The sequence below is a fragment of the Tripterygium wilfordii genome, chromosome 15, assembly GCF_013401445.1.
Source record: "Tripterygium wilfordii isolate XIE 37 chromosome 15, ASM1340144v1, whole genome shotgun sequence".
Lineage (NCBI taxonomy): Eukaryota > Viridiplantae > Streptophyta > Magnoliopsida > Celastrales > Celastraceae > Tripterygium > Tripterygium wilfordii.
The window spans coordinates 744980-757914 of record NC_052246.1 but is presented as its reverse complement, the minus strand read 5'-3'; the positions used below and the strand labels follow the sequence as shown (position 1 = coordinate 757914).

At 36.0% G+C, this 12935-nt stretch overlaps 1 protein-coding gene and 1 long non-coding RNA gene across 2 annotated transcripts; one reads left to right on the top strand and one right to left on the bottom strand.

The window, feature by feature from the left end:
* The first annotated feature begins 7104 nt into the window (after nucleotides 1-7104).
* On the top strand, nucleotides 7105-7551 carry LOC120016732. Its single transcript, XM_038869639.1, has one exon. The coding sequence runs from the start codon at nucleotides 7105-7107 to the stop codon at nucleotides 7549-7551; it is 447 nt and encodes a 148-aa protein (XP_038725567.1).
* Nucleotides 7552-8945: 1394 nt separating this feature from the next.
* On the bottom strand, nucleotides 8946-10926 carry LOC120016324. Its single transcript, XR_005471957.1, has 2 exons — nucleotides 9788-10926; nucleotides 8946-9294 (listed from the first exon to the last, which is right to left on the bottom strand). It is a non-coding gene; the product is annotated as an uncharacterized LOC120016324 (long non-coding RNA).
* Nucleotides 10927-12935: the final 2009 nt, after the last annotated feature.

Below are 12935 nucleotides of genomic sequence, written 5' to 3'. Positions count from 1 at the left end.
TAGAGCATCCACAATGGGATGATTTTGAAGTACTTGATATGATACTTTCTTGATAAGTTAAGTGCTAGATGTTCACAATGGATATAATGGAGTGTATTTTAAGTACTTGAAATGTTACTTTTTTGATAAGTATAGCGCTACATGCACACAATGGGTGAAAAATGACGCTTGAAAATTTAGTTGTGGAAAAATGATACTTGAGAGTTGGAGTATGTATATAGTTGATGAATAGTGAAGAGAGAGATGATAAAAAGGAAGAAAGAGGTGATGAAAAGGAAGAGAGAGATGATAAAAAGGAAGAAAGAGAAGATGAAAAGGAAGAGAGAGATATGAAAAGGAAGAAAGATATGATAAAAAGGAAGAGAGAGAAAATAGAGAAAGTGAGTATGGAGTGTTGGAATGTATGAAGTGTTGATGAATAGTGTATATTGTGAGATTTAATCATCCAATTAAATTGTGCCACGTAGGATAAAGGAGGAGAGAGGGAATAATTTTGAAGTGCTTGATATTTCAAGCATCACTGTGGATGCTCTTATCAGTTACTTATTATGGTTTCTTTCCAGACGAGCATAGGTTAGGGAAGAAGATTTGACAAAGGAAGAGGAGTTCATTAGAATATTGTAGTTTTTAATGAAATTTATGTTTTTATTTTAAATTCCTTTTCATATATAGCTTTGGATCCTTCTTATGGTAGATTACATTTACATTTGGTGGTTGTGAACTCTCTGTTTTTTGTATGTTATTACAGGCAATACAGGTGAAAATTGCAAGGTCAATATTGACTTGAATGATGAAGCTGATGCCGCTGGAGAGGATGAGGATGATGAGGACTGGCAGGAAGGATAAAGAGCAACGTTTTCCTGCTTCATGAAATAAGTGCATTAGTGATCTACTTCTGTCGAGTTATGAATCATTTCATCATGTCGTGGATATATATATAGTTTGATTTGTTTGAAGTTCTGTGACCTCCAGCTGATTCAAATTAAAAATGGCTGATTTTGTTGCCATCTAAACTAGTTGATATTTGGGTACTCACTCCCTCACAGGCCTCCACGTGGTGATGGGTACTTGTAGTTGCGGAAAGACAGACTGGAACATTTTTTCTTAAATAAATACACAATACAGCTTTAACGTTAGGAGTCAATTCATATGTCGACGATCGTGGCACCCACACGTCTACCATATTTCGCCCCCAATACAATGGTCTTTCCGACAAGACCCTCTCAATCTGCCAAAACCATTTGAATTCAAATCCCACTTTCGGATGACAATGTTCTTCATTTAATGGAAGTTTCATTGATTCTTGCATGATAATAAGGTCAACTCAAACAAGTCTTGACAAAAAAAAACAAACCATACAGTACTAATTTTGGGTCGGTCCATCTAGACAAAAAATAATAGTTTATTTTCATAGGGTCATTTGTGTGCTTGTGAAGCTAAACCAGACTGGCTTGAGCCCTTAAATCTGCACCCAGCAGGCTAGGACAGGCATGTAACGTGTATTTTGGCTGAAACATAACACAACAATCAATGAATCAATTGATCAACTCAAATAAAATTTCGTGACAGCCTTGTAAGGTAATTAAGGCTCTCAGCAACCATTTGAGTGATAGCTTAGTGGTCTTGAATTCAATGTCCCACTTGGAACAATACTCTTGTGATCAATTTCGTGACAGCCTTGTAAGGTAATTAAGGCTCTCAGCAACCATTTGAGTGATAGCTTAGTGGTCTTGAATTAAATGTCCCACTTGGAACAATACTCTTGTGATCATGTATGTGTTAGGTTTTTGCCCAACTTACACTATCATCAGGTAGGAAACTTATGTGCACACAAGCTCAATCCAAATTTAGGCTCATATCGGATGTCCAAAAAAACAATCTTATATGGTGTCATTCTCAATTAAAAAAATTAGAGCGCAGCCTTTTTTGGTGCACTGTGGACACTCAAAACCAAATGAATATTATACTTGTAAGGTTTGACAAACTGCTTTTAATGGGCATATGTTGCTTGAACGCAAAGAAATATTCATTGGAACTAGAAGAAGTAGAAGAAATGCTCGACAATTCTTACTCCTTCTCCGCATCTGCTGGACCTTAATATATTAATCTCTCTCATTTGATCAATTTTATTAAGTCAATGGAAGCGTGCAAACACTCTCAAATGTCAACTACTTTCTGCACCATTTCTTGTGCTGATAGTTATTCAAGCTGTCAATTATCTCTCTATCTTCTAAAACTAGGACTACTCTCCCACTACTACTTGATTTCTCTCCATGATTGGATTATTGTCTCCCTCATTTTTATGGACATGAAAATCCTTCCTTTCTTCACTACTCTTCTTTTTCTTTCTATCTTCTTGTTATTCTTTCATGGGTGGTGCATTATTTCAATAAATACTAACGCTTGCATCCACAACAATCAAAATCTGTTGAGCAATAGGAGATTGTTGACCAGCAAAATTGATTTCCAACAATTTCTCCGGCACGGCCACCACCAGCACCGGCACAAGCCCACCGGGAGTGAGGTTGACCCAGGATACGATGTCGAAAAGCGGCTTGTCCCAACTGGTCCAAACCCTTTGCACCACTGATGAGGTTCTTTTTTACTTTTCTGTCATATGGTTTTGTATTAATATTCTTATGGTCGTTTTTTTCATAATTGTAATCATTTTTTTTCTTCACGAACTCTGAAAAAGAAAAAATTGGGATTCAAAGTCTGTTGAAATTTCTTCCGATGTTACTTGTATGATAATGATCATATACTTGTTTAAAAATGGAGAAACCCAAACACGAATATTCACTCACTATATATGTAGATCTAGCATTTGTTTTAGTATCACACACACACACATATATATAACTGGCTTTCTTCAGTTGCTAATTAATTAAGCATGCATGCATGTGCCTGCTGATAATGAGTTTCATTTTTGATTATGTATGCCAGAGTTTCACTAGATTAAATATTTCACAATAAATTATGCTCCTTGGGATTACATGACATGCTTGATCATGCAAATTATTTATTAAATTTTTTGTCCTTATTTGTGTCTTAATTTGCTAAAGAAAGAGTGGCATTGACGCCACGGCATGTCCAAGAGCACAATTAAATAAATATTAGTTATGATTATATATATAACTTTCAAGAGATTATATGATTCTTTAGTGAAGCAATACATTTCTATAAAAGGGAAGGGTTGGGTAGGGACCGCAGGGTGAGATATGAAGGAAAAAAAAAATCAAATTTATCGTAAGAGAGACATAATATTGTTTCAAGCTTATATTCAATAGTCCATAATTTTCATTTTTTTTCATATTCAATTTGATTTTTATTTTTGACAAAAAAAAATATAATTGGAATTATAAATCCGATCAAAACTCATTCATGATTTTAAAAAAAAATATTGCGACTTTAAATCTTAACTACAGCAGAACCGTTCATTTACAGTAGACCATAGTCATTCTAATTATATATCAAAACTTTTGTTTTACTTTTTAGTTAAGTAAGTGGCAACAGCCACTTGGATTGGTTGGGGATTTTTCTTCTTTAGGCCATAATTTCTCAAAAGATTAGGAGAATGATAAGACATCAAGGGAAAGCCATGTACTGCTATGGCTCTATTATTGGAACTGCGATCGATGTTGATCAAAATGGTTGAGGACTTTTTTTTTGATAGGCGAATGGTTGAGGACTTTCAACCACCACTAACTGTGCAATGCACAAACAGCTCTTCAAAGCTAGTAAATACTCTAAATAGATCCCAAAAAGATACAGAAACATTACAACCAAACTCACAACACCAAAATTAACTAATTAATTATTACGAGTATAATAATTAGTACAACAATTGGAGGGACAAAGTTACATAATGAAATTGTAAAGCCATTGACCCTACATTCTCTTGGGTACAATAAATAAATAAATATATATATATATATGCATTCATATATGTATATGTATATGCATATGTATAATTCAATGAGCTATTTTGAAGGGGAAAAAACCTGTACAACAAGTATTTTCCAAAGGGAAGAAAAGAAAAGAAAAATCAAACATTAACTGACATCCTAATGCATAAATCTAATGAACAACAAAAGACCAATAAATTATCAGGTCAACCCCATTTATGTTAAATAATCTAATGCGATTTTTTTTGTATAATTTCAACAAGAAAAGGTGGTTTCTGGCCCAAAAACCTGCTTTGTGTGTACTCCAGTACAAATGCAGTCCAATGGGCCCTCAGATTGGACCTCGAATGGGGAACTGGAAGTCTGGAACAGCACTTGATGGGTTTTCATTCTTTTCAGTTTAAGCCCATATTAACAAGTAAAGGAAACATTACAATCGGGATTCCAATGCAAGCTTCGAAAACAGGCCCAAGTTTTAAGTTTAAAAAATAAAGCCCACCTTTGACAGCAGCCTATCAGCCCATGTCCAAGTCAAGACCTGGGCAGGCCCAGTCTCCTTTTGCAGCTGATGTTAAAAGGTTCACAACTATCCACGTCACAGCTGATGTCGAGTCTTCTCTTCTATAATCTTTTTTTCTATGGCACGCCTTATTTCACGCTTCAATGGTTAGTCGTACCTACACCATTGCTGCTGTAGTCTCTTAATTCACACCTGCAGTTCACGAAGTCTTCGGTTCTCAATAGTCAAGTCTTTCAAATGTCGCATGGGGTCACACAAACTGCAAGGAAAGCACGACTTTGAGGGATACATCACCGTTTGATATACTTCAATAGGAGACTTTCAATTACACCTAAGAAACGCTTTGATTGACACACTTGCATGGCCCATAAAGCTTGATCTTTAATTTTTCAGAAGTGATAGGGATCTCAATAAATGAAATATCAGTTATCCCAGTAGTGAATTAATGTGTCACTCTATGATTCAGTCACTAAGTTTTGTGGATCCCTACCTATACATTAATATAAGTTTTATGAGCCCTTACAATTACATCAATCAAGGGACAAGATTCACTACTGAGATGACTAGGATCACATTTATTAGAATCCCTAACATTTTTGTTAATTTTTTAAAACTAATAATGCAATTACGAGAGTTTGCCCTTTGAACATCCGATATGAACTTAAATTGAGGGCGTCAAGTCCGCGTGCACATAAATTTATCATTGAGAATAGAATTACGAAACTTCTAATGCATACAATTTGATCTCAGAGAGATTCATCACTAAACTATCATTGAAACAATATTGAGATCTTCATCGCATAAATACAAGTTGTAATAACAAAAGTTTGCAAACTAAGTTGTTGTGGGTGGCATGGTCCTAATTAGGTTGTACTATAAGTGATAGACATTAGGATATGTGTTGAGTGTTGATGTGGAGGGGACAATGGAACCATGGTTCATGACCTAACACACACCAACCGTGTGTTGTTGATACAAAATATTGCACAATTAAACCAACAAAGTGGAAGGTAACCTACCCACTTGATCATTATACATAGAAATAATATTCGGTCACCTTCCACCTAAATTTCAATAGCAATTTATGTTTTTTTCTATTTCACTCAGGTAAAGATGTTAATAATTTGATCGCGCAAATTTGTGATGTGACAATTTGTTCTAGTGATGGTATCCGACCAAATAAATAAGCAAACCCCACAAAGTAAACTTATCCTAATTAACACATGTCATCAATGAAATAACTAAAGAGGCAGGCAAAGACTTTATCAAATGAAGTAATGGGCAGAGATTGTTAGATGCAAATCATGCGATGTGCCACTATAAATATGTTAGTGGGACAATTCATGGTTCATTAGATTAAACAAATTAAAAAATTAAAATCTGAAAGTTAAACAAAAGGAGAATATGATGGGTTTTTAGGAGTTGGGAGGGATTACAATTCCCATATCAGGGTTTAGGTGTTACGATTTAATATTTAGTATTTAAGATTTATTTTTTTCAAAATTTATTATATAATAATATTATGAATACTAAAATACTCAATAACATAATTTAAATCATAATTTAACACGATTTAAGAGAAATTTGTAGCGAACTATACAACAAAACATTAAAATAATAAGTGTTGTAGAAAATCCCATCAGGGCACAAACCCAAGCCAAGCCTCCCCACCATCTCGGCCCATTGGGCCGTGGCAGTTCCAAGCCCTTCCATTTGGAAAAGGCTTGACAAGTGTTTGAAGGCCTGCACCAGCTTATATGCTGGATACAAGACCCCTCAACAACCGATGTGGGACTTTTTCGTCCTAACACTCCCCCGCACTCGTGGACTGGGTATCTATGCCCAAGGCCCAACGAGTGGACTTCTTATCGGGGACGAGCGCACACCTGCTCCGATACCATGTAGAAAATCCCATCAGGGCACAAACCCAAGCCAAGCCTCCCCACCATCTCGGCCCATTGGGCCGTGGCAGTTCCAAGCCCTTCCATTTGGAAAAGGCTTGACAAGTGTTTGAAGGCCTGCACCAGCTTATATGCTGGATACAAGACCCCTCAACAACCGATGTGGGACTTTTTCGTCCTAACAAGTGTCAAGTAGGGGCCATATCCACTAGGCCGCCCTGATAACAAGGCTTGGCAAGCATTGCCTGTATTGTATACATCAACAATGACAATGAGTCATGCCACTAGAGTTTACCCAACCACTTCTTTCCAATACATATATCGTTGCATTCCGCACACGAGTGTAATCAACTCAATTTTACAAATATCATTGAAAAAAAAAAAAAAAAGGAGTAAAATTATGTGCCATCTTCTTTTTTCATAAGGATAATATATCAACGTATATATAAAGATAGACATTTATCATATGTTTATTTTTCATTAATCACTTACCTAAGATCCCTAATTTAAGTAATGAAATTTTTTTGATAATATATGATATAGTCAATGACGAAAAAGATTTGAGTTCCATATATGTAATTCTAAAATCAGGGGATTTAATAGCCAGTAATAATAATAATATTGCCGTAGTCTATCAGTACCATTTTAGTCAAAGGTCAACCATAAAGACACCGGCTATTACCCGTCACCTACGCCTGTTTTTAGATATATATAGACACGCACAACCATAATCGCACAAATACGCAAAAAGAAAAACCCCCGCCCATTTTTTATCAAGATGGTCCATCTATCACCAGCATATAATCACTCCGGTAGCGACGACGGCTTCTGCCCAAAGCGGATCACGCAGGGCTTGATTATCTCCGTAGCATCTATTCTAGCTTTGTGCAAGAAACACGCCGTCCAGGCCTCGACCAAACTGAAGCCGAAACCAGGGCTAGCGCGCCAGCCGAAGCGGCTATTGAATCAGATAAGCAACAAGACCATGAGTCTCATGCACCACAGGAAAAGGAAGGGTCATGATCGAGGGTTGGACATAGTGGCGCCCGATGATTTCGGAGACGGTGGGCTCTGGCAGAGGGAGATCCTGATGGGGGACAGGTGTCGGCCGTTGGATTTCTCGGGTGTAATTTATTATGATAATACCGGGAAGCCACTTGAAGAGTTTACTCCCCGATCACAGCGGGCGAGTCCGTTACCAGCGTACCTAACGCGCATGAAGTGAAGTGGAGAGGTTGAAGAGATGGCGCCAAGAGAAGCAGTGCAAGTTTTTGTAAGTGATTGGTGTGGATATGCTTTTGTGTATAATATTGAGACTAGGAAGTGAAAATTTATCACTGAAAAATCATATTGCAAGCTTAATAAAGTTATGTTACTGCTTTTTCGTTCGAAACTTCAACCTAATCCTGCTCCAAATCGCAAGTTACCACATGACACAACTAATCATAAAAAAATTAAGAGGCAAAACACGAGACAAATTTGTCATTTGAACATTCAATATGAGTCTAAATTCTTGTGTCATTGATGTACGCGTAATTTTTTTGATAAACCAGGTCAAAACTCAATATGTAACCAAAAAAACATTGTTCATAGTGAAAATAAATAGTTTTGACCCTCTCTCCAAAAAAAAATTTATGTCCAAAAAAACAAAAATCCAAATTCATCCATCAAAAGTGTGTTTTGACAACAGGAGTGATTGTCACTTTCACAAGTAAACGCCCCTAGATCCATCATACAATATTTTCTAAGCAACTTATGTATGAAACAACAACAAACTGCATAAGCCCGTTTTCAAGCCCGGCCTACTAAAACGCGGGTTTTTAAATTTTAAACCATAACAGCACAGCTCTTGGGTTGGGCCACTATCGGGCAACATTTTAAGCCCATTTCTAAACCAAGTCGGGCCCTAAAAAAATTCAAAATTAGGGAAGAAGATGTAACTTATAAAACTGAGAGAACTAGAGAATATACGGAAATTTAATTAAATTTACTGGTGAAAGAAAGGTATTTGAAGCATTTTTAAAAAAAATAAAAAAAAGAAACCACAACTCAATCGTAATTTGTCAATTATGAAATTAGTGACATAAATATATGTTCTCATAATTATTGCCAATTAGTGTTCGATATCTTTGAATTTCTGTTATATACGGTATCGTTTAGTCTTGTGTAAGTTTTTTCTTTTATGACGAGAAACCATAGGCCTTTGGCACGTGTGCCGGATACTTGGATACCTGATAAGATAGAAAGGTTACGTTTTGCTTAAAATAACGCTAATACCAATGTCAATAACAAGAACAAGACCAACAATGCAAGAGTATCATGAGAAACACCAACCGCGATAACAAGAAACAATAACTATAACGAGGTGGTTATGGTGCTGACTGATATAGCGTCTCATGATGATGGTGAGAGGAATTTGAGATTTACCGATCTATGCAGCAAGATCTATAAAAGCCAACCAAGCAAAAACAGAAACTAATGGGCGTCGGGCCCAACTCTACTTTTGAATCGGGCCTATGAAACATCAAACTTATATATTAACTAGGCAGGTACCCGCACGTTACAGCGGGACCTATAAAACTTGTTAGAAAAATGATACATCGTTATCTTTCCATTATGTATATACCTTATCATATCACTCAGTATATTATTATAGAAATAATATATTTCTATGTGTACAATAATGTTCACAGAAGTCTCCAAGAGCTGGCAAAAAATAACAATAATAAAAGTGGGGCTTACAGAGCAGAGCAATTCTATTAGGCAATAAAGAAAAGAAGAGGACCACAATTGCAAATGGAAAAAAACATGTACTTCAAGGAATGCACATCATTCTCTTGCAGTCAAATGAAGCAAAAATGCAAACTTAAATGGTTTACTGCTTACTCTAAATTGCATTGCTCCAACGCTTCAGCATGTCACCAAGATTATCTAATCTCAAATGCTTCACAAGATAGGAAATTTGTACCTGAAAGTCAACACAGTTTTTACAATATTGAGATACAATGACTTAGCCCTTTTATCCGTTCTATGTTGTCAAATATTTGAGGCTTAGCATCTGATTTTTTGAGCGATCAACTTGTTTCAGAATATAATAGATGATTTATAGTACAGTGACAATTAATACCTGATGAGCTTATTCAAGTTCAAGCAATCCTCAATGAAGATGAAAAGCCATCAAACTAATAACCATGTCATCACGATACACCATACCTAGCTACCCAAAGATGAGAGGGGAAAAAATTCAAACATAGAAAGTAGAAACTGTAGTTGCACCCAACTCCTAACCAAACCATTTCTCTCTTTTAATAATTTCATCCGATGGCAACTATTTGCTAACAGCTTTTCAACTAAAACTACAATATTACACTATAAAATGAAGACATTTACAGAGAAGAAAACATGTAGGATAATAGTTTTCCATATACAAACCTATTGTACAAAAATATAAAGGTACAAACCTCATTGTCCGAAGATCACAAAACTTGATCATGGATTCACAACTTGTAGCGACAATGTTATCATCATGTGGATCCAATGCTCTACCAGATAAGCAGTGCGACATACAAGGGGACTCCTTCAATTGAAGCCTAAATTGGAAAAATCTAAAGAAGTATGAACATGTGATTAGAAAACATAAATCCTTATAACTCCGCATCAGAAATATAATAATGAAATTGTCATGACATCCCAAACTCACTCATCTTTCCCATCCAAACCCCAAATCCCTGAAATGGGAGGAAGACCTTCCTCTATCCACTTTGTATGCTTTATAATTTCCAAATGAAATCACCAAAGCTTAGTAACTGTGGAAAACATATCACAAGATGTCAAGAACCCCAACTAACAAATGATTGTATATAAGGCCATAATCTTTCCAGATAACTGCAACTCTTGAAAATAGAATGAAATATATGTTCTGCAGTTTATTTCATCTCCTCTCTAATATGACAAAAAAATCATGCACCGGTAAATAGACTCAATTTTCTCTTCTCCTATTAATCAAGCAAATATCCAGAAAACGAAAGAATTTACTTTGAAATTAAAAAATGCATTCCAGAACTCATTATTGGCAAAAAGAGCAGCATATAAGAAAGTAGAAATTAATCAAATAAACAAACTATTACCCAATCTGTGCATTGTAAATGGAAAAGAAGTTATAATCTTGCTACTAATCCAAACTAATTAACAAAAATTAAACAATAAACCACTTCAAAATTAGAGAGCTGAAATATAGGCTGAAGAATCAAAGATTGTGCAAACCTATTGAAGTAAACCTGGTACAAGAAAGCAGAAACAAAATCAAAATGGTGAAAGATGTGAACTTGGAGAGGGATCTGATAATGGGTAAGAGGAGAGAATCCATTTCTCAAAGCAGGTCTTCCCGTGACTTTTAGTTAAGTGGAGAGAACCCGTTTCTTGGAGAGAATCGTGTCTTCCTTTTATCTTTATCTTCTGAAGCTTCCTCTCTATAGTGTTTTAGATATGCTTTGATTCAAGATCTCTAAGAGAGACTCGAGACTTTCAGAGTCAGAGAGAGAAGGAGAAGACGTCGTGTCAGAGCAGATGCATGAATTAAACTTATTGGAATTTACACCGAGGTAGAAAACGGCATCGTTGTAGGTAATAGAATGAGTAAACCCCCACAAGACGAGAAATGAAGAACCCACACTAAATGAATTCCAACAAAACGACTTTCGCGAGTATATAAAACATGCGGACTCGCGCCTAATTCTAGGAACTTTAAAATAAAGTATAGATAGATAGATAGATATTATATAAGTTTATTCTATTATATATTGGCACGGCTCATAGGCCTAGTTTGGTAAGACATTTTGAAAATAGTAGATATGCTAGCAGAAATGGTGGTAGTAGAAATGTTTGAGAATTTAAGTAGCAGAAATGCTGCTCGAATGCTGTGTGGTGTTTAGTTGAATTTTTGCTTGTAACATTTTTACTGAGTAGCATATATTAAATGATAAATATTTTTTAATATCAATAAATTTATTTATTTATTAATTAATTTATAATAACACATGAAGTGAGGGTATAAATGGAAAAAAAAATTGATGGGGACAATATTGACTTTTGACGGGGAAATGCTACTAAAATACTTCATACAAGTATGTTAAAAGTAGCATAAAATGCTGAGTAAAAATCTCTCGGATTACGTGTTAAAAAAACCCGTTTAGTAAGGTAGTAGCATTTATACTAGCAAGTAGTATAAATGCTACTAAAAATGTTTATCCAAACATGGCCATAGTAATATGGGAATAGTCCTTTTTACCTAAGTCAAAATGTTGAAATTGATTTTCCTGTGGGGTTCACTGATTTAGGCTTACTACTGTGAGTGAATATATACACCCGTAAATTTAAAATTTATAGGTGTTTCTATTTTTTTTTTAAACAAGAATCCGTATTAGAGCCTCTCGCATTACATATCACTACTTGTTTTTGGGCTAAACCTATGGTCACGCCCAATGGGATACGCCATGCTCATCGCCGCCTGCTTATCCTATTCCATGAATAAAAAGCATGCACGAATTTTTTAATGATTGTGTTACGTCAAAAATAATAGACCAAATGCTTTAAAAAATAGTTTGTCATGCGAAAAATCATTACAATAAGGTTTAATTAGGAAGAGACGTACGAAACCTACTAATATATCATCGAATAAGGGGATTTGTTAATTATTAGTAATTGTAATAAAACATTTCATATGTTTTGCATGTGAAAAAATGCATAATTAAGTGTGTGAATTTCAATCAAAACAATGAAAAAAAAAACAAGAAGAAGAAGAAGAAGAAGCAGCTTTGATCACGCAATACGCACAAAGTCTTCTTCATAAATGCAACACATAACACAACGAATTAAGTCCCTTTGAAATTTAACTGACGAATATTGATTGATCAATCAGTCATGGCGTTATTGATAGCCACTCTAATGTCTTTGTTCAGAAAGCTCAAGCCGAAGACTCAGCCGTCGCGCCGCACGAAGCGGCTTCTCAGTATTAACGCAGGAGATGGTCGGGTGGAGTTACCGGTGCCGGACGATTTCGGGAACGGTGGGGTCTGGCAACGAGCGATTCTGAAGGGTGACAAGTGTCAGTCGTTGGATATGTCGGGCGTAATTTATTATGATAGTACCGGGAAGCCGATTAAGAAGGTTCCGGCTACACCACGCGCCTGAAGTGGCGTGAAATTCGTACGGTGGTGTTTTTGTTCTTAATTTTTGTTTTAAAGTTATTATTAATATTGTCTGTGCGAGTTATTTTGTCTGGGTTTAAAACTATGGTATACATGATTGCTGGAAGCAAAACCAGATTCACCTTTTTAATGATTTGTTCTAAAGGTAAAGGGAAAGAATTCTTAAGAATTTGCTTTTGTGCTTTTAAGATGGATGACTAGAGTGTAAAGTGGGTCAGCTAGGCCGCTGGCACAGCCTGAAGGCGGCCCCCCAGTCATGGGCTAGGATGGCCCGCAAAAGTCAAAACTATTACCACAGCCCCTGAGACGCTTGAATCCCAACTGCCGGGCTTTGTGTGCCGGGTCTATGGGGCCTAGCGGGCCTTCACATCCAGGATGACTATTCTATATATGGGGTCCGCTA

Excerpts from the sequence above, each read along its gene's own strand:
- LOC120016732 (XM_038869639.1), top strand. The coding sequence starts at position 7,105 with ATGGTCCATCTATCACCAGCATATAATCACTCCGGTAGCGACGACGGC.